The sequence below is a fragment of the Moschus berezovskii genome, chromosome 8 (genome assembly GCF_049115385.1).
Source record: "Moschus berezovskii isolate FMDL1 chromosome 8, NW_MosBer_1.0, whole genome shotgun sequence".
In the NCBI taxonomy this organism is placed as follows: Eukaryota; Metazoa; Chordata; class Mammalia; order Artiodactyla; family Moschidae; genus Moschus; species Moschus berezovskii.
Window position 1 is genome coordinate 16,764,568 of NC_142467.1, and position 27,544 is coordinate 16,792,111.

General features: G+C 37.8%; 1 protein-coding gene across 2 annotated transcripts in view; it reads left to right on the forward strand.

Moving 5' to 3' along the window:
* The window catches only part of KIAA0825 (KIAA0825 ortholog), a 401,795-nt gene that overhangs the window by 888 nt on the left and 373,363 nt on the right, over positions 1-27,544 (forward strand). For both annotated transcript variants that reach the window (XM_055429383.2, XM_055429385.2), the window contains exon 2: positions 25,123-25,254. In XM_055429383.2, the coding sequence (XP_055285358.2) occupies positions 25,124-25,254 (131 nt within the window). In that variant the 5' untranslated portion in view covers position 25,123. The remainder of the gene's footprint in view (positions 1-25,122; positions 25,255-27,544) is intronic.

The window sequence follows — 27,544 nt, forward strand, 5'->3', positions numbered from 1 at the left end:
AATAATAGATATTTAAAAGTATATTTAAATAATATTAAGGTTGTGACACAAACACCAAATGACAAAATTCAGGGGTTTCAAAGCAGAGGCTGACATGCCATCACTTTTTCACATAGTAACTGTTTTTTAAATTAGGAGTGTAACAGACTGATTTGGGGATTGTGTGTCAGTTTAACTTTAGATTCTCTTGTTGTTTTCGCTGGTGTCACAACCTTAATGTCAGCTTTTCAAATAGGTTTCTACATTTCCTTTGGTTCGGGGTCATTAAAAAATGCATATGATGAATCTGAGAGGCATAAATAGGTCACACTGATGTGAAATTCCTTGCCTCTCTGGTATTGAGATACAGCTATTACCTGCCTTGTAAGTGAAAAAAGTTAGCTCAGGCATTTTGGTAGATTTCTGTTTTTCAAGATTTTGATTCAGACCATTGTAAACCCAAATGACAAAACATGATGTTGGTATAATTGTGTTCTTGTTCCTCTAATCCAAACCACCCAATTTTGTTGATTGTCATCCCTAGATATTAAGAATCATAATTCCCACAGGTGATTATTTTTTCACTTAAAGTACAAGTTAATCCTGACAATTATTTCAATAGAAGTATCCGTATTCAGTGTAATTAAATATAGGTAACTCTACCTTAAATTTGTCTGTATGCCAGCCTTTTATATAAACACTTTTATGCAGATTTGGGGGTAAATGTGATTTTTTTTTTAAGGTAACACTTGTTTAGAAAGCAAAGATAAAGTAAAAATCTGTTGTGTTGTGTTGAATTTAAAAAAAAAAAAATTCTCGTACCCCATTGGACATTCAAGGAGGAGCATGGAGCTTTCCTTACTCCATTCTGCAGGGAGAGAGAGAAGGGAAAGAGGACAGAAAAATAATCCCACCCATTTCCTTGATTCTCAAATGTCATGGTCTCACTGGGCAGGTCATATGCTGAATATGGTTTTAATTTAGAAAAATAAACATCAGAATCTCACAGTTGTCTTTTTCATCACCCATGTTAGAGAAATGAAAAGTAGAAAGAGAGGCAAATTATTTATTGATTTTTCTGGCTGATTCAAGCATACTGGCCAACCCCAAAATAAGACTTCATAGTTCATATCTCCTCCTTCACTGAATCTCCAGCTTTTGCCGTTCCTCAGTTCAGTTCAGTGCTGTCGCTCAGTTGTGGTCCAACTCTGCGATCCAATGAACTGCGGCATTCCAGACTTCCCTGTCCATCACCAACTCCCGGAGCTCACTCAAACTCATGTCCATCATGTTGGTGATGCCATGCAACCATCTCTGTCGTCCTCTTCTCCTCCTGCCTTCAATCATTCCCAGCATCAGGGTCTTTTCCAGTGAGTCAGTTCTTCGCATCAGGTGGCCAAAGTATTGGAGTTTCAGCTTCAGCATCAGTCCTCCCAATGAACACCCAGGACTGACTTCCTTTAGGATGGACTGGTTGGATCTTCTTGCAGTCCAAAGGACCCACCCGCAAGAGTCTTCTCCAACACCACAGTTCAAAAGCATCAATTCTTTGGTACTCAGCCTTCTTTATGGTCCAACTCTCACATCCGTACATGCTGCTGGTGCTGCTAAGTCACTTGAGTTGTGTCCGACTCTGTGCGACCCCATAGATGGCAGCCCACCAGTCTCCCCCATCTCTGGGATTCTCCAGGCAAGAACACTGGAGTGGGTTGCCATTTCCTCCTCCAATGCATGAAAGTGAAAAGTGAAAGTGAAGTTGCTCAGTCGTGTCCAACTCTTAGCGACCCCCTGGACTACATCATACCAGGCTTCTCTGTCCATGGGATTTTCCAGTCAAGAGTACTGGAATGGAGTGCCATTGCCTTCAGTTCAGTTCAGTTCAGTTCAGTCGCTCAGTCGTGTCCGACTCTCCGCGACCCCATGAATCACAGCACGCCAGGCCTCCCTGTCCATCACCAACTCCCGGAGTACACTCAAACTCATGTCCACAGAGTCGGTGATGCCATCCAGCCATCTCATTCTCCGTCGTCCCCTTCTCCTCCCGCCCCCAACCTTTCCCAGCATCAGACTCTTTTCCAGTGAGTCAACTCGTCGCATGAGGTGGCCAAAGTATTGGAGTTTCAGCTTTAGCATCAGTCCCTCCAATGAACACCCAGGATTGATCTCCTTTAGAATGGACTGGTTGGATCTCCTTGCAGTATAAGGGACTCTCAAGAGTCTTCTCCAACACCACAGTTCAAAAGCATCGATTCTTCGGCGATCAGCTTTCTTCACAGTCCAACTCTCACATCCATACATGACCACGGGAAAAACCATTGCCTTGACTAGACGGACCTTGGTTGGCAAAGTAATGTCTCTGCTTTTTAATATACTATCAAGGTTGGTCATAACTTTTCTTCCAAGGAGCAAGCATCTTTTAATTTCATGGCTGCAATCAGCATCTGCAGTGATTTTGGAGCCCAAAAAAATAAAGTCTGACACTGTTTCCACTGTTTTTCCATCTATTTCCCATGAAGTGATGGGACCAGATGCCATGATCTTTGTTTTCTGAATGTTGAGCTTCAAGCCAATCTTTTCACTCTCCTCTTTCACTTTCATCAAGAGGCTTTTGAGTTCCTCTTCACTTTCTGCCATAAGGGTAGTGTCATCTGCATATCTGAGGTTATTGATATTTCTCCCAGCAATCTTGATTCCAGCTTGTGCTTCTTCCAGCCCAGCGTTCCTCATGATGTACTCTGCATATAAGTTAAAGAAAAAAAAAAGGTGACAATATACAACCTTGACGTACACCTTTTCCTATTTGGAACCAGTCTGTTGTTCCATGTCCAGTTCTAACTGTTGCTTCCTGACCTGCATACAGGTTTCTCACCCATCCATAAATGACTACCGGAAAAACCAAAGCTTTGACTTGATGGACATTTGTTGGTAAAGTAATGTCTCTGCTTTTTAACTTGCTGTCTAGGTTGGTCATAGCTTTTATTCCAAGGAGCAAGCGTCTTTTAATTTCATGGCTGCAGTCATCATCTGAAATGATTTTGGAGCCCAAAAATATAAAGTCTCTCACTGTTTCCATTGTTTCCCCATCTATTTGCCATGAAGTGATGGGACCAGATGCCATGATCATAGTTTTCTGAATGTTGAGCTTCAAGCCAACTTTTTCACTCTCCTCTTTCGCTTTCATCAAGAGGCTCTTTAGTTCTTCTTCACTTTCTGCCATAAGGGTGGTGTCATCTGCATATCTGAGGTTATTGATATTTCTTCTGGCAATCTTGATTCTAGCTTGTGCTTCTTCCAGCCCAGCATTTCACATGATGTACTCTACATATAAGTTAAATAATCAGGGTGACAGTATACAGCCTTGGCATACTCCTTTCCCAATTTGGAACCAGTCTTTTGTTCCCTGTCCTGTTCTAACTGTTGCCTCTTGACCTGCATACAGATTTTTTAGGAGGCAGGTCAGGTGGTCTGGTATTCCCATCTCTTTAAGAATTTTCCAGTTTGTGGTGATCCACACAGTCAAAGGCTTTGGCATAGTCATTAAAGCAGAAGTAGATGTTTTTCTGGAACTCTTTTGCTCTTTCAGTGAGCCAACAGATGTTGGCAATATGATCTCTGGTTCCTCTGCCTTTTCTAAAACCAGCTTGAACATCTGAAATTTCACAGTTTACGTGCTGTTGAAGCCTGACTTGGAGAATTTTGGGCATTACTTTGCTGGCGTGTGAGATAAATGCAGTTGTTCAGTAGTTTGAGCATTCTTTGGCATTGTCTTTCTTAGGGATTGGAATGAAAACTGACCTTTTTCAGTCCTGTGGCTACTTTGAGTTTTCCAAATTTGCTGGTGTATTAAGTGCAGCACTTTCGCGTCATCATCTTTTGTCCTAATAGGAATTCCAAATCCCAAATAGGAATTCCATTGCCTCCACTAGCTTTGTTCACAGTCATGCTTCCTAAGGCCCACTTGACTTTGCATTCCAGGATGTCTAGCTCTAGGTGAGTGATATCATCATCGTTATCTGTGAAGGATTTGGCTAATTCGTCCAAATTTATCTAAACTATACTAGTGCTCTTGCTTGAACAAATGTTTAAAGTCATTATTATTGTTCATACTAATACCAGTTCTGATTTCTATTTGATTGAAATGAATTTTTAAAACAAAAATATCTGTTTCTAAATTCAAAGAAAGCTATTCAAATAAATGAGTTGGAACTCAGTGCACACCTACAATGTAGAAAAAGCTTTCTGGCATAGAAACAGAATAATCTCTAAATAGCATAGGCCAAAGCCTTCACAAATTCATTTAGAGCAGTTTCAGATTTTTGTAATTAATAAAGTTGGATGCTGGGTCTAACATGTATTAAATATCCTTCAGTGTACGGTGATGTTCTAGTGACTGGAAAAAAAATGATAAGAATTTATTTATTGTTTTGCTACAACAGCCAATTCTGTAAACGGCTTTCTAATATGATATAATATATGCTTTTAATAGTTTTCTATAATATTAAGAGATAGTATTTATTGAGTATTTTCTGTATTCCAGCAGCTGTTCTAAATAGTATCCATGGATTATCTCATGTTACTCTCATAACAACACTGTATTGATCTCAGCATTTTATAGATATGGTAGAGGCACACAAGGAGAACGTTATAAAACTAGTAAGTAATGGAGCTAGAATTCCACCACTAGCCTTATTATCCCAGATCTCACACTCTAAGCCCCCACTACTCAGGATGCGGTCCCCAAGCCAGCGGTATCACCTTTACCTGGGAACTTTTCAGAAATGCAGACTCTCAGACTCCCACCCCAGTATGACATCTTATATGCTATTTTGAGTATTCTTCTTATATATAAAGTGCATCGTAAAAAAATAAATAACTAAACGTAAACAGGGATCCAAGCTACCTGGAAATCACTTGTATAAAGAACCAAAAAAAAAAAAAATCCTAGACCATAAACAGCAAGTCTTTCTCTCTTCTGAGCAGCTAGCTACTTCTACATCTGAGATTTTCTCACAGTCACACTGTAGCACACTACCTTTGAATGCGGACTCCAGACAGACTGCCTCTGTGTGAACCTCAGCTCCTATTTCTGGCCACAGGACCCTAAGAAAGTTACCCAGCTCTCTGTACCTCAGCTTCGTCTTCTGGGAATGAGGTCTGAAACTGTACTTACTTCACAGGGTTGCTGTGAAGATGAAGCAAGTGAACCCGTGGAAAGGTTTTAAAACAGAACCTGATACAGTGATAAGTGTTTTCTACTATAGTTGTTGTTAGTTATGATTCCCATCTTAAAGAGTAGAATAGAGTCTCATCTCGTACTTGGCAATAAACTTACAAATATTGTTGTTAACAGGGCTTACCATGTAAAGGGATATCTTTGCTGTTAGAGTCCAAATCATAAATTTTAGTTTTTTGTATTTTCTGTAAACTTTGTCCTTGCGGCACTTCCTGCCTGTGAGTTCTCCTAAACACCACTTCATTGTGGTACTTAACTAGTTAAGTCCAGTGAACTCAATTCAAAATCAGAATGAAACATGTAACGCCATAGTGAATTTTTAAATATAGTATATGCTTTTAAACTAAATAAAACTAATGAATGAGGCTTGTATGTCCATTTGGCCAACCACTTGGAGAAGGAATACAGAACAGTCAGAATAAAGTGTCTGTTTAAAGGCTGAGTGCCTCAGAGGCTGTTTGTTTTCTTTTGGACATTATTCTGAAGTTGTACATACAGTTAATCATGATAGTCTTTAGGGGAATAATGGTTTAGTGTGCAGGTACTCACTTAACAGCTGTTTAAGAATACATCTAATGTGTGAAGTGAGACTGCGTGTTCCTGAAAAGTACCAGTTGGAAGTCTCATTTGTGGAAGGCACTGAGATAAAAATAGTCGGTGAAAAGAATATCCTGGGAAAGTTTTAAATAGTCAATTCTGGGACACATACCCAGAAAGTTCAGTTCACTAGGCCTGGGATGAGGCCCACCTAGGTGTTTGAATTTTTAACAAATGGCCAAAGTGATTCTACTTAAATTACTGTCCTTGAGTACACTTGGAGAGCCACTGCAGTAGTGGCGAAGACATGAATTTAAAAGAGCTTTCGTTGACTCCCCTTCCTTCTGTTAACGTTGTCCTCTTTGGCACTAGTTTTTTTCCATCCTGGGACCCAACTTTCTTATTTGTCCTCTCCTTACCCCCATCGGTGGTTCCCAAGCCAGTCTAATTTTTCTGCTTTTCTCTCTCTTTTTTTTTTTTTACCCATTCTCAAAGAATATATCTTCTGGATTTATCAGTCATAGCTGTGCAGGTGGTTCTACAAAATAACTGCAAAAGTCTGTTTAATCTAAAAATCTCTAAGCCAAAATACAGGTGCTGTAATCAATTTAGAGCCTATGAGCAACATTAAAAGAAAGAAGAAGTAGTTCGGTTCAGTCACTTAGTCGTGTCTGACTCTTTGCAACCCCATGAATCGCAGCATGCCAGGCCTCCCTGTCCATCACCAACTCCTGGAGTCTACCCAAACTCATATCCATTGAGTCGGTGATGCCATCCAACCATCTCACCCTCTGTCGTCCCCTTCTCCTCCTGCCTTCAATTCTTCCCAACGTCAGGGTCTTCTCAAATGAGTCAGCTCTTCTCATCAGGTAGCCAAAATATTGGAGCTTCAGCTTCAACATCAGTCCTTCCAAGAAGTAGTAAAAAAGAATAAAAAGAAGTAGTAAAAAGGAATAAAATAGGATGAAATGAAATAGCTCAAAGCAAGAGAAGCAGTGTTTCATGAGACTGTTTTTTAAGATATGCGGGCACACCTACACATTAGATTGCAGTGCATTTTGTTTTAACCTTGTAGGTCATAATTCAAAAAGTTTGAAAGATACTCTCTGAGCTTTGGTCTCCTGGACTTCAGTGTGACATTATGAGCACTATGTTTTCCCATGCGTTCCACTCATGTATCTGCTGTGTCTCTATTCTGGACATTACCGATTTGTATAATCCATTCAAAATCATCATGTCTAAAATTGTATTTGCTGTGTGTTCTGTTAACATTTTCTTCCTAAGTTTTTTTTTTTTAATCTATTCATAAACTACCATTCTGTTATCCAGGATAAAATTTCAAAATTGCTTTGTAATAATTTAGCCCTTCCTATGTAAATTCCCGGGGACGACCGAGAATGAGATGGTTGGATGGCATTACTGACTCTGTGGACATGAGTTTGAGTGAACTCCGGGAGTTGGTGATGGATAGGGAGACCTGGCGTGCTGTGATTCATATGGTCGCGGAGAGTCGGACACGACTGAGCGACTGAACTGAACTGAACTGATGTAAATTCCCCAATAGCCTCATCTGACTGCCCTGGCCTGTCCTGTGGCCCAACCAAGCAGTAAACCTTACTGGCAGCCCTTGTAGTCACCCACTCCCCAGCTAGCTTCTTGAAGGCTGCCTTGGGCGTGCCCTACGGCTGCCATCCACAAGACTGTAAGAGCCATTGTCAACAAGATGCCCTGCTCTGTATGATACCCACCTCTCTTAGCTCTTTCTATTGTAATTGGTCATTTTTTTTTATTGCCAAGAAAGAGCCTCACCCTGGATTTTACCCTTTGCTACTTTCTAATGACATATCCACAAGTTTTCTGGCTCTTACCATGACTATAGTTTTCACATCATTTTGTCTGGTGTCTCTGATGACTTGGGTCTAAAGTGGAAGCTTCTAATGCCTGGGATATGTCACACCTGCCTGGTTGTGCTCTCAGCTATAATTGCCTGCCTCGGTCAGCCACCCCAAAGTCTTATCTAGTCTTACCTTGGAAAGTTATTTCAAAAGCTCTCTTTCCTTTAATCACCAACCCACCCTCTTCCTATTCATCATCACCTTCATCTGGATTAATTCACTGTCCTTCTAACTGATCCTCCTACATCTCTTCTCTCCCTTCGTTCCGTCGCTCAGTCGTGTCTGACTCTTTGCGACCCCGTGGACTGCAGCCTAACCAGGGTTCTCCGTCCATGGGAATTCTCCAGGCAAGAATACCAGAGTGGGTTACCGTTTCCTTCTCCAGGGGATCTTCCCTACCCAGGGATCAAACCCGGGTCTCCCGCATTGGAGGCAGACGCATTGACCTCTGAGCCACCAGGGAAGCCCCTCTCACCCCACACCAAACAGTCTTAACACCCTGTTTAAACAGTAGTCATGTACTGCCTTAGTAAAAAAAAAAAACCTTTTATGACTCCATATTCTGTGTAGAATAAAAGTACAAATATTTTCCTCCTGCTAAATAAAAGGCCTCAGCATATCCATCTGGCCATGGCATACCTCTCCAATTTTATCTTTCACTGTTTTCATTTGTGAATTTTCTGTTCTGGTTCCGCAAAGCAGTTCTCTGTATGCTCCAGGGATGGTCTCACCATTTTCCTTACCAGGGCACCCTGTTGGTGGTTGTTCATGAGTGTGGAACAGGCATTTGTGGCTGAGGTTTAGCAGTAGGATCCCATTACATACGAAGAAACCTCATGTTGAGGACCTGATTACACACTGGCAATTAGAAGTTAGTAAGAGCCCAGGCTGCAGAAGGAAAGAGAAATGAACAGGAGACAAACTGATGAATTACTTCTCTTATTTACTGTCTGGCTGAGGCTCCTTATATCCTCTGTTCACTAGTTGTTGGATCACTCACAGAACTGGAGAGCATTTGAATCTATATACAGGGAGAGATTAAGTGTCTTGCAACAAGGGGGGCCTGTGAGGCTATGGATTTTGTGAGATCACTAGGCTTCCACCTTTATCTTCCTTTTCCTTGGCAACTTGACTTCTCTCTTTTCTTCTGGCCAAAGGGAATGTCTTATAGAACTTCTGGATCGTTTGTTACTTGTACCACTCAGTTAATACTACATTAGCTAATGGCTTGTAATATTTGTTTGTTTTTGTTTCCCATGTGTCAGAAGTAAGACATGCTCATTATAAGTTCAAACAAAAAAAGATTATAAAGAGTAAAAATTTCCTTTTCCCTGTTCCTTTTACCACCCACAGCTTAGCACTGCCAGTAGTTTGTTGAATATCTTTCCTGACTGTGAGGGGGGGTGGGTGGGTTTTTTTTTTAAGTATTGCATTGTATCATGATGTATATATAGTTTCACAATTTACTTTGATAAGAAAACAACTTTAGCATTCTGGAAATCTTTCCATCTCTTGCCATACAAAGCTGGATTTTCGTTTTTCATAGGTTTAGTTTCATTTTATGTATGTTATATTGATATTGAAAATATTTCATGTGCTGGACTTCCCAGGTGGTACAGTGGATAGGAATCTGCCTGCCAATGCAGGGAACATGGGTTTGATCCCTTGTCCGGGAAGAGTCCGAATGCCGCACACAACTGAAGCTCATGTGCCACAACTCCTGAGACCCCTGCACTCGAGCCCGTGAGCTCCAGCTGCTGAGCCCACGTGCTACAACTCCCAGAGCCCATGCACCTGGAGCCTGTGCTCCGCAACGAGAGAAGCTGTCACAATGGCAAGCCTGTGCACTGCAACAAAGGGTAGCCCGCGCTCTTAGCAACTAGAGAAACCCCACGTGCAGCGAAGAAGACCCAGTGCAACCAAAAATAAGTAAATCAGTAATTCTTAAAAAGATGTGAAAGTAAAAGATCCCATGTACTGACATCACATTATATATTCAGTTGGCCCAGGAATAGTCCCACCTTATGCCTTTCATATCAGTAGTTCATCAGTTTAGCGTTTGTCTCAGAGTTTTCATTTTTGAATGAAGCCTCATTTGATAGTTACGCATAAATAAACCAGGATAGGTTTTGCTGGACCTGCACCTTGTTTGTCTCCATCCTGGCATGTCCTCATACTTGAGACATCAGTACAGTGAACAGAATTCTCACTGTAACATATGGTGAAATTGGCCACTTCCCATTTCTCTTTTCCAGTGCCTTTCCAGAAGTAATATAAGCTAGCACATCTTTTTCAAGGAGAGCAGGAAGGGTGCTTGCTGATAAAGTAAATGCTCTCCAGCAGTTAGATCAGCTCGCTCCTTTGGAGCTCAGGGGGTGGCAGTGGCAGAATGCTCCGGGCTGCCAGCTCTAACCAGCTCTGCTGGCCACCTGATGCAAAACCAGTTGTGCTGAGCCTGTGCTTTGGCCTGTGGATTGCACATTTCTCACCCTTTATTCAGGTTTACCATAGAGTGAATACAATGCCAGCTTTATATTGCTATAAGGATTTTATTATGTATCATATGATATAAATCTACAGCTATTTGTTTTATTGTTGGATAACACATTTTTTATTTTGTAACAACCATTTTTGGTGACAGTGATTTTGTAACAACCATTTTTGGTGACAGTGATTTTGTAACAACCATTTTTGGTGACAGTGATTTGGGAGGGGGACGAGAAAGAAAATAACTGTGAACACTCATCGGTTAGTAGTACTAAATTTCATTTGACTTGCCAACAAGAAATAAATGTGTAACCCACACGATGGAGGCTGTAGTGTTATCACAGACCACATGAAAACAAAAAGACATAGAAGCATCAGCATCTATTGCACAGTCTCATTTTCAGACCGTGCCTGAAAATATGACCTTTTCATCATTGATGCTTCGCTGCAGAAGGTACGTTTGTGTACCACTCTGTGCCAATGCGGGAGACATAGTTTTGATCCCTGGTCTGGGAAGATGAGCGACAAAGCCTGCGCACCTCAGCTGCTGAGCCTGTGCTCCATAACAGGAGAAGCGACCACAATGAGAACCCTGCCTCCCGCAACTAGGAAGAAGCCCACACAGCAACGAAGAACCAGCACAGCTTAAATAAATAATTAAAAAAAAAAAATCTGTATGCTAATGTAGGATCCACTGGAGATGTAAGTTTGATCCCTGGCTCAGGACAATCCCCTGGAGAAGGAAGTGGCACCCCACTCCAGTATTTTTGCCTGAGAAATCCCATGGACAGAGGAGGCTGGCAGGCTGTGTCCATGGGGTCGCAAAGAATTGGACATGACTAAGCGACTGAGCACACACACACTATGAAACATGACTTTTCATTTAGATGAGTGACTGTACTCATTTCACTCATATTCAGTGTCAGGTTTTCTTGTGCATGTATGAAAGATGAAATAGTAAATGTTAATGTATTGTCTCTGTTAAAAGAACTTTACCAGCTCTTAAACGATGCAGTTTTACTTCAGTATCATTGTATATTTCTAGTAAAAAGATCAATTCCAATAATGGTTCAAGTTTCTTGTCTAATGCACGGGATCAAAGTAAAGCATTCAGAAGTTCATTCTGTAAAATGTGAAACACTTGATCTTGTGAATACTATTGTAAATTGAATGACAAACTTCAACGTACATGGTAAAATTACTTGGTCTTGGTGATATAAAAAATATGTTGAAGTAGAATATGACATCATAAAATATTTTGAATAAATGTAGAGCCTACAGAAAGTAGTATACTCAGACTATGTTGTACATATTTGTGTAATTCATAATTGCCTCTAAGAGTTTATAAAATCTACCAATCTAAATAGAAGATATATTCTCAAAAAGTACAAGTATGCTTATACATGCACAAAATAACCAGTCTATAAATTTTTATAGTTAGGTTGATGCTGATAAAAATAACAAGCATGACTGTATATACTTTTTCTGTTTGGATTTTAGAAATTTTTGAGACTTTGAACAGTAAGTTTATAAATCAATAAAAGTTCCTACCATAGTATTAAATACTTTTGTTGAAATGTTCTCTAAATTTTGGTTGCCGTTTCCAGCAAAATCTACTGGGAATATTTAGTCAAAGCATTTAAAAAATGGAAGTAAAAAAATTCAGTTTATGTGAAGATTTTAGGGAATTGCAGTTATTGAACCCAGAGCTTGTAAAAAGGAGAACTTTGAACTATTTCCCCCTGAAATCAAGGGGAAAACTGAACAAATTAATTTATAAGAACTCAAATGATGTATAAAATATAACTGTGAAATTCCATAATTGTGTTTTGAAATACCTATACTTATGGGGAGAAATATTTTGATGGAACTCATATTTTTAATTAAATAAGTATATATTATGGTTCAGAATGAAGTTAACCTGAAAAAACCTGCAAGTTTGTAGTATCTAAATCAAGCAAAACATTGAAAATAAGCATACATATTTGTTTGGTGGATTTGTGTTTTTAGCTTACTGGTCAAAAAAGGCAGTTTGTATAGAGGCAAAAAAGTAAAAACTGTAAAAATAATTTGGCTAAAATATTTGTGTATTTCATTATTAGAAATTAAAATTGGAAATGTTTTTCATTAGTGAATTTGCTCTGAACTTAATATTATTTGCCAGTAAATTTACACCTGAAAATATGTATATAGAAGAGTCACTTGGCAATGTCAGCAATTTAAAATTTACTAACCATAAAATGTATCTTGGAAAGCTATAAAAATAATATCATATTTTAAAAATATGTTCTTTAGAAAACTTAAGTGTGAGGGATAGATACAACTAAGAAATTGATTAAAGTATATGTAATGTACTAAGTGCCATCTGTTTTTGTAGTTTTGATGTCAATATAAAGATTTTTTACTTCAATAGGCATAGATATCAGAATATTTAAAAAGAATTTGAATGTAATTTTATGTAGGTCCACATATATTATAAAGCCACTTACTTGATTTGTAAGTATACATCTCAAAAATTATATAATTTTATTTATTTTAGTATTTTTATTCCAAAAAATTCCTAGTTTAGATGATAAATTATATAATATATGCTTCATCCCCTTCTTCCTAAATCCCATTTCCCCTTTCCCAAATGATTGCTTCATGTTTATTATACGTGATTGTAATTCTTATACTTAAAATTTATTACTTCTAAAATGAACACTCCCTTTCCCCATACAAATTAAAAATTAGCTCTTTCCTTTGATTTTTCTCTTTTGCTTAAGTGTATGGTTTTTCTCCCAGTCACTTAGAGTTAAAATCTTGCTGTGAACACTGATTCCTTTCTCACCTTTACAAAGATCATTCTGGAGGGAGGATAGAAAATGTGTTAGGAGATGATGCAGAAAATAGGGAGACACTTTAGCAAACTGCTGTATTAATCCAACTGATGGAGTTTGAATTTCACAGGTGCAATATGAGAACAGGATTGAATGTGACAAATATGAAGGAAGATGAATCACCTGGCAGTGTAATTGGTGAGGGAGCATTAGAATGTGGGGGATGACTCCCACGTTTCTGACTTGAGTGCCTAGGCTAATGATACTGTTAACTACTATAGGGACCTTGAGAAAATGAAGACATCTCAGAGGAAAGATAATAAAACTGTTTGGGGGCATATTGAGTTTGAGGTACCCGTGGAATATCCAAGGGAGTTACCCAGTGTGGAGTTGGACACTTCAAACAGGAGCTCCAAACACAAGTGGTAGTGGGAGATATGGACGCGGATGAAATTATTCAGTCACAGGTCCAAGGGAAAGAGACAGAAAAGGGGACAGGTGAAGGAAACTGAGCTGTGGTGTCTGAGACCTATCTGGGGGAGAAACCGCCCCAAGAGCACTTCCTTTGGGGAAGGAGGGGCCTGGGACTAATGTGGAGTGTAGCAGATTGGAGAGAAGACTTACACTTGGCGACTTTGAGGTTCTATAACTATAGGAAGAATTCAGGCCCAGCTTAGGAAATGTTCCCAGAAATATTTCACCGTTTGAAATTTTTAGATTTAAGTTTAATAAATTAAGCTTCAAAGATATAATCATTTATGTATAGCTTTACAGGTAACATTTATTCTATTACTCCTCTGCAAACTATCAATATTCATTTTTACTCTGAATTTTTTGAAGTTTCACATTGTGTGTACAGGACATGTTGATTGGTATAGAGTGGGTTTTTTTAACATCTTGTAAAGAATATCAGTTTTATGGTACTTTCTCGGGGGCCCGATGGTTAGGACTCTATGCATCCAATGTAGGAAGTGTGGTTTCGATCCCTAGCGGAGCAACAACTAAGATCCCACATGCCACACAGCATGGCCAAAACATTTAAAAGAAGATTTGAAAAAAAAAAAAGGGAACATCAGTTTTATTGTAATTTCACACAAAGAACTATTCTAGAAATTTGACTTTGAAGTTGAGTCAATCCAAAGCAATTTTTAAAATCTCTTTAGACTTCATTCTTAGGACCTATTTCTCAAGGGTTTCTATGCATAAAATTTTAATGTTTTTACATCTTATTTTTACTTATTTGTTCTTAGTTTTCAGAGAATGTGTTCTGTTATCTTTAGACTTTATTTAGTAATTAAATTTCCTAATTTAAGTAGATTTCTTTTTACAATCCATACCTCCACATTGCCTCTTATATGCTCATTTTGGTCCCTCTGTTTTGGTGTATAATTCATCTTATAGTAGAAAAATACTGGGTTCTTTCATCACAATTACAGTCATTGGTCTGATAATCCTATGAGTCAATCTATATGAAACAAGAAGCGCATATCAAACTCCTGGCAGGTTTAGTTAAAATTAAAATGCGTGCTCAAGTGTAGAGATTGTCAAGTGTGGAAATAATATTTGTCCAGCTGGACAGCTTTCTTTTGTAGTTGCTAAATGAAAGTTGAGATTCTGTCTGCTCCTTGAAAGCTTCTGTGTCATGAAGGTAATTTGGACTGTTTGTGGTTTGACAGGGATTATTAAAATCAGATGAAGTGAAGGGAAGCAAGTGTGAGAAAGCAAAATTGACACTGACACTCTCTATTATTTGCAGCTTGGATCATGATGACTATGTTGATATGATAGATTCACTGCTGAGATATGTTAAGCAGCAAATAAAGTAAAAAGCAAGTATAGTGATGGCTTTTCAGATTTAACATGAAGAAATCCAATATTTACTTTCACTGATTGCGTTTTAAATAGATTTTCAGGTCATTTCATATGAATTTGTTTATAACCAACAACACATTATCCGTCTGTTGAACTGTAGAATTAGAAAGTATACTGCAAAGCCAGTATAACAGAAAATTAAATATTAAAGAAGTAGATCACATGATTAAAATCGTAGAATTTTAAAACTAGAAGGGTCCTTACAGATCACTTTTATCTTGTTTCCTTTTTTATTAGATGGAAACTAGAAAGACTTTTAAGGTATCACATTTAAATGTTATTTGAAAGCATAAATGAATGTAAAATCCTCGTTTTTCACCACAAATATATTTTATCTTTTCACAGTATTTTAAAAAATGACTTGAGTTGTTAAAATTCATTCCAAAATAGTGTAATCCACAATTGTAGATAACTTTTTTCTGTTTAAAGATAATACACAAATTAAGTTATTGTGGTTATATGTTTTTATAAGTTGTATTATCTACATTGATGAAGTCAATGCCTTCCATAAACATATTTTTCTACTGAAAGCATTATTTGTAGAAAGAGTTATAGCAAAAAGCTATTTCATGATGTTAACCATAGACAGAAAAAATGTTGCTAAATTTGATGAAATTGTTGTTGTCTGACTCTTTGGCAATCCCGTGGACTATGGTCCACTAGACTCCTCTATATATGGGATTTCCCAGGCAAGAATACTGGAGTGGGTTGCCATTTCCTTCTCCAGGGGATTTTCTTGACCTAGGAATCAAACTATATATATATATGTATACACACATATATACATACACACACACACACACCCACTACATACACATAAATATGTATAACTAAAATCTTCAGTGGTATTTAGGCAGGGTAGTGAACTGATCTGAATTGGTTTGTAACATGAGAAGTCTAATGCCCGTATGCACTGTAGATATCATCCTGGTGATCCAGTTAAGTTCAACAATTCTAGCTCTGACTACCTGGAGTTCGCAGTCACAGCAAGTTAAAGTCTTAGTCCTACAAGACTGCCCCCATTTCAGACGTGAACAAGTGAGGTCCACACTGGATATAACTGCTCTTCCTGGCTGCTACAAATTCAGGGGCTCCCGCAGGTTCAGTAATTCATCTGAATGACTCACAGAACTCAGGAAGTACCGTACTTATGATTACAGTTTTATTAAAAAGGATAAAACTCAATAATAGCCAAGTGGAAGAGATGTGTAGGACGAAGTAATGAAGAGGGTAGGGGTAGCAAAAACTAAATACGAATTTCTTATTACACCCCAAGATGTGAGTCTTGGAGACCAGATAGTGTTCCAGGTTTAGGACGCTGGTGCAGAAAGAAGGCGAAGTTACATTTAAGAGCAGTGGTGACCATTTAAGATATTAGCAAGAGAAAGGGTCAAGGCATTTGATGACCATTTAAGATAGAGGTCAGCAAACATTTTCTATTAAAGGCCAGATAGTAAATATTTTTTAGGGTTTGTGGATGACATACGACCACCCTAGCATATTCTTTTTCTTTTTTTAAAATTTTTACAACATGTTAGAAATGTAAAAACCAGTCTCAGCTTGCAGGCCATATTTCTATGGCATAGTGACAGACCATGCCATGGTTTTCTGACACAATACTAGGCATGGGAGAGGGAGACTAGATAGGTGGTGACCCTATAACATAGGAAGAAAAGTCATTTTAAGAAAAAGATTTTGAATTAAATTTTGGACATATTGAGTTTAAGAGATCTTTGAATCAGCAAAGTGCATTGTCTAGTTTAAGTACTTGGGAGATGTGTGTGACCATTTTGGAGAGTTAGCGACTTACACTTGAAATTTTCGCCATCAAGATAACAGATGAAAGAGGTTATGGAAAGCGTGCCGAGTAAGAAGAGAACCGATAATTCCAGCATGAGATGGATAAGAAGAGAAGCATAAGACAAAGTTCTGTATTCCTCTTTCCAGCTTAGGCAAGGGAAATAAGGAGAGTTGGGAACACTATAAAATGAAACCAATAGGAAATTTTTGAGGTATGAGAGAAAAAATCCAATGAATAAAAATAAAACAAAATTGCTTAAATTAAAACAAATCTACAACAGTTAAACTACATAAAAAGAAGTAATTGCTTTGAACGAAAATGCTCAAGGGAAGTGTTTAAAATGAGAAGCAGGTCTAGAGAGAAACCTGTGGTGAATGTCAGTGTTCAATGTCAGAGATGAGAGAGGAGCCAATCAAGATGTTTATTTGTTAAAATAAAAACTACTCTTGTTAATTTATGCAAACAAAAAGAAGTGGCTGTTGGGCACTTAAGCAGGGAAAGGATTTATCGTGTGTATCTCACAGAACCAAAAAGAAACTGTTTGAGCAATCATTGAGTCAGAGGAGGAAAGGAACTGGGCAATTACAAGGGCCTCAGCCAAAAAAATCCATTGACCTCTGTACCCTCTCTTGGGAGTCTGGAAGTAATGTGATTGGTTTACTACCAGAGATTCCCTGTTCCTGCCTTCATTCCAGATATCATAATTCATTTAGTATGCACCTGATGGTTCAGCTTGCATCAGATTTCTAACCCTGAATCAATCGGTTACGACCAGGAAAGCTGGGTCCTCTAGCATAGAAATGCACCACCATTGTATATCTGATAGTATATACGAGATAAAAAAAAGAAATGTGAGCTGGCCAACTACTGAAGTGGGGACTCCTTCGAGGAGCCTCTGAATAAACGGTGTAAGAGACTAGAAGGGAACTAGGAAGGCATAATACTTAGGAAAATTGACAAGAGAGAAGACAACTTTAAGAAAGAATAGTCATCAGTACCAAGGAGTGCAGAGACTGAGTAAGATAGGGACTGAAAAATATTTTGTCAATTTCCGTATAAAGCCAGAGGCAGAGACCAGATTGCTCTGGGTCGAGAAGTGAGGGATGAAAACATAAGATTAAGAAATATGGGCTGCTATTTTGAGATGCCAGTCTAGGAAAGGAAGGGGATCTAAGAAGAGTTTTGTTGGTTTGAAACTTGAAATGTTTATAGTCAGCTGAAAGGGATGTTGAGGATGGTAGGAGTAGTTGATGGTAATTGATGGTGCAAAGCCCCAAAAAGCCATAAAAGGGTATTTTGATGGATGGATTTATTTATCAGATTGATTTAGTTAATTATATTACCAAAATTTAGGAGAGTAGTATCACATTAACTTAACTAATCAATAATATTAACAGTTTAAGATAAATTCTTTAACTTCTAACTTCTTTAGAAGCATGCACTTTAATACAAAATGCATGCTAAGTTCAAAGCATTCTTGCCTAATTATTAAAATAGAGTTTCTTAAAAATATAATTGACATCTCATAAATTGCTTATAATCCCCATTTGCTATATAACATGCCTGCTTTTTTAAAAGTGCTTCAATAACCTAAACTTTCTAAGGCAGATGTACTGTTTTCCAAATTACTAAGGTTTTACTCACTTGAAAATTCATAAGTTAATAATAACCCCATAATTTGTGACATTATTTAGTTTTAATCTCCAAATATATAATAATTTTATTACTTTTAAATCATGTGAAATATGAATTCCAAGCTATAAAAAATTGCTTAAATTCATTTTCAATTATCTTGATTTTACTGTAGTATTAAAGCAAGAGATGCTAGGATTGCATGTTGAAAATTATAAAGAGTTATTAAAATGAAAATATTTTCTGGAAAGAGAGGTGTACTGAAAAATAAAGCAATGTCAATTTGGTGAGTAAAGCATATGACAATTAATTCTGTTTGCTTGTCAAGTTACAATAGTGTATTCTGACTGATCCTGTCAATTTCTACTTCATACATACACATACATAAATTACTAATAGAGGAGTTACAATGAAATATTTTATATATTTTATCAAAGGGGATTTTAATAGCTGTAATATGTTAATATGAGTACTTACTGGATGTATATCAATATTCTAGCTCATATAATTATGATAATCAGAACTTCCACAATAATTAGTAGAAAGCACAGCAGTCTGGGGAAAAGCTATATATAGCTGAGAGTTGCAAAACTAAATTGAATAAAATAACAAGTTCATTTTTTCCTGTTATAAGACTTTAATGTATAAGGTATTCGAAATGATTATCAGCAAAAGGAGATCCATTTGAGTTGTTTCTCAGTCTTTGGGGAGGCCAAACCATTAAAATTTCAACTCTCAATAATTGATGAAAACAAATAAATTTTTGGCAACTCCTTAAAAAAATAGAACAAAAAATTGGAAATTACATAGGCTTCATAATGAATGAAATTTATAATTGTTCTATGGAAAGCTGTTAAATATATATGTCAAGTCAACATGTGTAAGATAAAAAGGTACGATTTTATACAAAGAGTTTAAAACATTGTGAATTAAGGATAGACAGCCTTCGAAGCAGTCTGAATCCCAGCTTTGCCACTTCCTATATATGTGATCTCAGGCAAGTCATACACCTCTCTGTGCCCCAGTTTCTGCATCTTTATTATGTAGATGATAACAGAACCTGGGCTTCCCTGATGGCTCAGTGGTAAAGAATCTTCCTTCCAGTGCAGGAGATGTGAGTTCAATCCCTGGGTCGTGATATAGGGAGTCCCCTGGAGAAGGAAATGGCAACCCATTCAGTATTCTTGCCTGGGAAATCCCATGGACGGAGGAGCCTATATAGACCATGAGGTTGCAATAGAGTTCAGTACGACTTAGTGACCAAACAGCAAGTATAATATTACTTGTTCAGTTCAGTTCAGTTCAGTCGCTCAGTCGTGTCCGACTCTCCGCGACCCCATGAATCACAGCACACCAGGCCTCCCTGTTACATAGGATTAAAGTCTTAGTCATTCAATCGTGTCTGACTCTTTGTGACCCCCATAGACAGTAGACTGTCAGGCTTCTCTGTCCATGGGGATTCTCCAGGCAAGAATACTGAAGTGGGTTGCCGTTTCCTTCTCCAGGGGATGTTCCTGACCCAGGGATCAAACCCAGGTATCCTGCATTGCAGGGAAACTCCTTATTGTCTGAGCCACCCAGGGAAGTCACATAGAATTAAGACAGGAATTAAATGAGTAATTAGGACAATGCATGGCCCATATAAATGCTACATAAGTTGGTTGTTATTATCTTTAATATATTTAGTCTTTATACCTTTAATCCATGTCCCAATAAATGAGTTCACTGAACTACATAAAACTGTCAAGATTTAGTAAAAGTTAAATTTTTAATTATGTAATATTGTCAGGATTTTGTGAATAATACAGGAAGACTACTTTCTAACTAGATATGAATGGAAAAGTAAAAATGAACCAGGCCAGAAGAAAAGGTTCAGATTTAAGGATGATGGCCTGGTCAGAGTTTATTTTCACTTTGCTTCTTTATCAAATCAGCAAATTTAAACCAAACAAGAATATAGTACAAATAATTAAAAAAATGCCAAGGATACACGACAGCCGTAAAGATATGATCCCTAGTGTCTCCTTTTTCCTTGTGGAGGCGTAACACCCACAAGTCAGTTGGTCTCAGACGTCCTTTGTTGTGTAAAGACTGTGTCAGTTCAGAGGAACCCAGAAAGAGGGGCTGATAGCTTTTTTAGAATATTTTAGGGAGCTGCAGGTTGTAAAACGAAACATCAGTGCAGGGCATCTACCTATTACGGTGAAAGAAGGTCTTGCTGCTCACGTTTCCTCTTCACATAATATTTCTTGCTAAGTTATAGATTCTGCTTTAGCTTTTCATGTAGTAGTCCTGGGGAAAGGGAAGAATTAAAACTAGCTCTGAGAGTCTCGGATACAGAAAAAAATGATAGTATTAATGAATGAAATAGTCCATGGGAAGAGTTAATTTGAGGGGTTCAGAAATATATCCTTATCCTACCATTTTTTAGAATACAGCAAATTTATGGCTGGAAGAAACCTCAGAGCCTAATAAATCCATTCACCTCATTTTATGAATGAGGAGCCTAAGCTCCATCCCTGTGGAAAGACTGAATGATTCACCCAAAGTCACAGAGGCATTGGCTGACCAGGATCAGAAGTCAAGTCTATTGATTCCTTGTCAGTGATGTTTAGACTTAAATGGTGTTTTATTACAGAACAACATTTTCAAACGTGTTCAATTATATGTGGTACATATAATTATTTTTAATTGATCAAGATATCCCACTTCCTTACTGTGCTATTTAACCGTGTTTGTTTTAGGCTAGATCATAATATTGAATGGTAAGGAAGTGAGCTATAACAGATGGATATATTAACTCCACAGTCTGTCCGAAAATACGAAAACCATGTGACCCTGCTCCCTGGGGTTTCTCACAAGAGAAGAAATCACATGATCCAGATGTTTCCTTTACTAACTAAATTTCAGTGTGAGTTTCTTCCCAAGGGTTGGTTTTTCTCTCTCACTCCTTTTTGATTGTGTAGATCTTAAGAAGAATGGCAATCAGGATCTTTATTATTGAAGAAACCATAAAAAGATAAAATAAGAACTCTAACCATTTTATGTGTTTAAATAAAGAAGACTCCTTAGGATAGAAAGGTATCATTTTAAAATACGTTAAAGGACAAGTGAGAGTCCAAAATTACTTTTGTGTGCTTTCTTTGATCACATAAGTTATCGTTAGTTTTATTGCTTTACTGTAATGTCTTCTGGCAGTGCTTATAATATTTTCATATTTTTTAATAGTCACTGTTCTTAGAAATTTTTAACTCAACTGTTTTAATTTGCCTACGGCTGAAATTTGACCTACAGATATTTGCTTAGATATAATTCATCAAACATAACTCATCTTTAAAATGCAATAATTAATGTTATATCAGGTGCTAATACTTGTTGGAAATGTTAAACAGTTTTTTTTTAATCTTATACATAAAGTGATCAGAAACATTATAGGAGAATGTTATTTAAAAAGAAATATTGGAAATTTCAAAAAAAAAGTTATTGTACTTTAAAAAGTTACCCTCCCATCTTTAGTTAATCATAGATTAGGGTAAGAGACTTCATTCATTGTGTAAAATTACCATTGTGTCCCTAATGACAATTTGTAGAAACATAAAGTGAAAGTGAACTCGCTCGCTCAGTCCTGTCCGACTCTTTGCAGCCCCATGGACTGTAGCTTACCACGCTCCTCTGTCCATGGGATTTTCTGGGCAAGGGTATTGGAGTGGATTGCTGTTTCCTTCTCCAGGGGATCTTCCCGACCCAGGGATCGAATCTGGGTCTCCTCCTACATTGTAGGCAGACGCTTCACCGTCTGAGCCACCAGGGAAGTCTCATAAACAACATAAACAGGAACATAAACAGAATATGAACCTATATCTTGATCTATAACTTCGTAACCCTTTCCTTTTTCCCCTTAGATTTTTTTTTTAAGTTAATTCTGTCTTTTGGTCCCTCAATAGTTGACCTTCCTACTGTTGAGGTCATAGTTATCTTTCACCCAGAATACAGCAGCTGGTTTTTCTACTGGCTCCCTTTCTTACCATCTTATTGCTGTTCCTTGAGAGGAAGAGACTGTTCAATCACTCTCTGCTCCTCTTGCACAGTGTCAGACACAGTGCGTGCCCACAGACTACACGTGAGGAAATGGGAAGTTTGGTGTCTGCTCATACTCCTCCACTGCTTGTTTCCTTCTCATCACGGTCCCGTAGTCATCACTGGCATCCTAATAGGAAAACTTCTAAACCCAGACTTCAGAGTGTCACCTGCCTGCGCTCTCCCTCCTTTATTTATTTCTCAAGTCGGTCCTGTTCATTTAGGTTAATTTTCTCATCTTATTAGTTATAGTTTGCCCATCGAGTTTTCGTCTGTCCTGTCACGCAGCGTCTTGAGCATTACTGCCTCTGTAAAGGTGACTCTTGGTTCTCTGTCCTTCATCACCTTGACACCTTATTACACATATGGAAGCATCACACCTGTCCTATGAAATTCTGAACCCTCCTCATTCTGGTACCGCATCATTGTTATCAGATGGCATTCCCTTCTAATGTCATTCCTTTATAAAGAAAGTCTTTGTATATATTGATTAACTTTTCCACTGAGATTAAATAGGGAAAATCATGCAACCATGTAGATGGGAATCCTTCAGAATCCTGGTCACCAACCTCATTTGAATAACTGACGTGTTTCAGAACATTATAGTTTTACTCCAGAGCTGATTTCAGTGAAGGACAGAGCATACATATTCAATGTTGAAATCATACAAAACAACAGATTTTCTTTTAACAAGCATTTGTAAGCACAAATACAACAAAACAATACAAAAATTTTGATGAAATGGTCATAGTCAAGAGATACTGAGGAATTAAGTAAAGTTTGAATCAGATTTTGAAAGAAATGATAATTATGAATGGCAGGAGAGATGTGTTAAGACTGGGAGATATTTCAAATGAAGACATATAGGAAATGTAAAATAAGAGATTGTATACCTCCTGAGAGCAAGACTAATTTTTTTAACCATTTTCCTAATTATGTATAAAATAATAATTACTTATTGCAAAACAAAGGAAAGTGCTAAATATGAAGAAGAAAATAAAAATCAACCATAGTCTATCCAGTCATCTAAGGGTAACCATTTTAACATTTTGATTAATATCATTTCTGTATTCTACAGTGTTTCATATGCAGTAACCGATTGATTTCTCATGGGACCAGCAATCTCAAGTTTTAAAACCAAACAGGTCTGGGTTCAAACCCTACCACTAACACTGGGTAGCTATGTAACATGGATCTCTTTGTGTTCCCTCCCCATAAATGAGGATAATAAATATTTTTAGAGTTATTATGAAGATTAAGGAAGGTGATATAAATAAAGTTCCTTATACGTAGTAGATATACAGTATAATATATCTGTACAGTAGATATACAGCAAATTATATTACTAGTTTGCTATTATATTTAAGCTAACTTTGACACATATTTTCTTTAGTATGTGGAATCTGAAGTAATGAGTCTTTACAATATTGACAAATTGGAACAACTTGAACAGAGTATTTATAACTTGTTTTATTACAGAGAAGCTGACTACAAACAAAATATTTACCAGGTCTGAGTTCTCTACAAGAACCATCAGCCATTCAAGTCTTTCCATTACAAAAGTGGAATTTTCTTTTCTTGGCAACACTTTTTGAGTAACTCATCATCTGAAAAATTGAATTACCTGAAAAGATTTAAAAATATACAAATACACAAACTGAATTCGTTGTTAGTAATATTGGCTGTTGGATTTAAAAATGACTTTTGGGGGCTTCCCAGGTGGCTCAGTGATAAAGAATCCATCTGCCAATGCAGGAGACACAGGAGATGCAGGTTTGATCCTGGGTTGGGAAGATTCCCTGGAATAGGAGATAGCAACCCACTCCAGTATTCTTTCCTGGAAAATTCCATGGACAGAGGAGCTTGGTGGATTTTAGTCCCTGAGGTCACAAAGAGTTGGAGATGACTGAGTGACTGAGCACACAGGCACACACATTCTGGTAATAGTTGAGCTACCGGGACGATAGGAAGATATCAAATTCATTGGCATATGGAAATATTGAGGTTTTGTTGTCCTAAAGCGTAACTTCTGGTGGACCTAGCATTATCTAACACTTAGCTTATAGTTTGGGAGATTTTTTTCTTTTGCCTGATTTCAAGTTAATGTTAATTATGGCATATTATATACCTGTAATATAATTTGTTTTCAAATAAAAATTAAACCTTTTACTGCAAAATATTTTAAGATAGGAGAATCCAAGTGTATGAAGCTTTTTGGTATTTTAAAATGGTATAGCCATGCTTATTCTGTATTTGGAACTAATTGAGTTTCAAATGATAAGTCTTGTGATGCTATGGACTGCTATATTGAAATGTTTTTTTGTTAAATGTTTTCCTATTAAATTCTCTGAAGAAAAATAAAAGCTTTATTCCAAAACTACTTCTCTGAAGTGCAGGATAAGAACCTATAAGAAATCTTTAGCTGTTTTATTGTATGAGAAGGAATTACTTGCATTTATTAATAATTAAATTTTTGGAGCAACTCCGCTTGCTCACAGTCTCTGAGGCTTCACAGTATACTCTGCAGCTCTTGGTTACAATGAGAAGCGGATGCTCAGGTCGTCTCTGTTTCTTTTCAGTTTTCAAACCGTAGAGGTGTGAAAATTAGGTCACACCTCATGAAATTTAAATAACAAAACAGTCTACCTAGATTAATAATAAGCCTACTTCTTCTACTGCTATATCTTGCCTATAAATCAGAATTAAAATTTTTGGGTTGGTATCACAACTTGAGGGGTTTTTTTTTCCTTTCATTTTGGGGAAACTGACAATTTTTTTCTTATTCCTCAGGATGGACTGGGGAGATGAATATCCCCACAATTCTTTTGACTTACATTGTTTGTTAAATTCATTTCCTGGAGACTTGGAGTTTAAGCAGATCTTCAGTGACATTGATGAAAAGATAGAACAAAATGCTATAAGGTAAATATTGTTAATTTTAAAACAAGTTGGTTTCATGTTTCATTTATAAGAACTTTTATCTAATCTACATTTAGTGTTTCCTGCTCTTAAGAAAATTTTAGGTTTTAATTATCATTCAGTTCAGTTCAGTCGCTCAGTCGTGTCCAACTCTCCGCAACTCCATGAATCACAGCACGTCAGGCCTCCCTGTCCATCACTAACTCCCGGAGTTCACTCAAACTCATGTCCACAGAGTCGGTGATGCCATCCAGCCATCTCATTCTCGGTCATCCCCTTCTCCTCCCGCCCCCAACCTTTCCCAGCATCAGAGTCTTTTCCAATGAGTCAACTCGTCGCATGAGGTGGCCAAAGTATTGCAGTTTCATTAACTTTCCTCAAAAAATTAATTAGACCCTTCCCTCTAGGATATGAGATGATTTTTCTTATCTGATTACTACTTTAAACAAGGGTTAAAAAAAAGGCTAAAAATACAGGCACTGCCTTCAAATAGATAAAGTTTGTTGAACTACTGTTGTTGGGGAGGAAGAAATTTTCCTCTACCCTTCTAGGTTCTTTGCACAGTCTAATAATTAAATTGAAATGAGACAAAGGAACAGGAAAAACTCAGACAAAACTGTAATAACCTGTATTCATGGGAGAGACTCAGAAAAACTGAGTAGATGGCCAAAGTGGCCAAAGTCCTCATCTTAAATACCATTCTCAGCTAAAGACAAAAGATATTGTTGAGGGTGGGGAGAATCAAGCATGGAAAGTTACCAGGAAAAGCATCATGAACAAGGGTGAGGTTGTTGTGCAGACTTAAGTCAGTGCCTTCTCCACTGATAAGAGATTTGGTCATCCTCCTCTGCCCGGTACAGTGAAGGAGACACCTTTACAAATGGAGATTTTTTTCCTTATAAATGTGAATGTTTCTAATGAAAGGGTAACTCCTACTTGGTTTTCAGATTATTTACTTTGTGTGTTTCTTAGAAAACAGACAGCTTGTTATAATTTAATATGCCAAAGAGGCATATTTTAGGGTGGCAAGTTTTGCTCCCCTCAGTTCTGTTCAGTTCAGTCGCTCAGTCATGTCTGACTCTTTGTGTCCCCATGGACTGCAGCACGCCAGGCCTCCCTGTCCATCACCAACTCCCAGAGCTTACTCAACTCTTGTCCATCGTGTCAGTGATGCCATCCAACCATCTCATCCTCTGTCATCCCCTTCTCCTCCTGCCTTCAATCTTTCCCAGCATCAGGGTCTTTTTAAATGAATCAGTTCTTCGCATGAGGTGGCCAAAGTATCGGAGTTTCAGCTTCAGCATCAGTCCTTCCAGTGAATATTCAGGACTGATTTCCTTTAGGATGGACTGGTTGGATTTCCTTGCAGCCCAAGGGACTTTCAGGTCCGTATAGTCATAGCTGTGGTTTTTCCAGTTGTCATGTGTGAATGTGTGAATCTTTGCCAACTCCGGGAGATGGTGAAGGACAGGAAAGCCTGGAGTGCTGCAGTCCATGGCGTCCCAAAAAGTCAGATACGACTTAGCGACTGAATAACAGCAATGCTGTTCATGATTTCTTAGAGCTTGCCAGTATTGATGGCCTGCATTTTCATTAATATGTTTAAACATTATCATTTGATGGATAAGCACGGATATTAAAAATTTGTAATTAGATATTCAAAAAATGGTAGCGTAGGGTCATGGATTGCTTGAATTGCTGAAAGCAGAACATTAAATTTTTTTAATTTAATGTTTGTCATGTTAAGTCTCCTAACTTAATTGGGTGGCTAGGCAGTCCATCTATGTGAGGTTAGTCTTTATCACCTATTCCAAAATTAGTATTACTGAACACTGGAGGAGGGACTTCCCTGGTGGTCCATTGGTTAGCAGCCTGCCCGCCAATGCAGGGGACACAAGTTCAATCACTGATCTGGGAACTAAGACCCCACATGCCTTGCAGCAGGGAGGCCCGTACACCACAAGTTCTGAGCCAGTATACGCTAGAGCCTGCGAGCTGCAGCTACTAAAGCCCGTGTACTCAAAAGTGCTCCCCAAGAGAAGTCACCACAATGAGAAGCCCATGTACTTCAACTGGAGAGTAGCCTCCACTTACTGCAACTAGAGAAAGCCCGTGTGCAGCAACAAAGAACCCCGTGCTCTGCGTCAGAGACCCAGCACAGCCAAAAATAAATGATTTACTTAAAAATAAATAAACACTGGGGGAAGCAGGAACAGCTAAGCAGATTTCCACTAGTACGTATTCTCTGATAGAAAGGACTTTGTCTTCATACGTATTTGTGGACCCTAGGGTC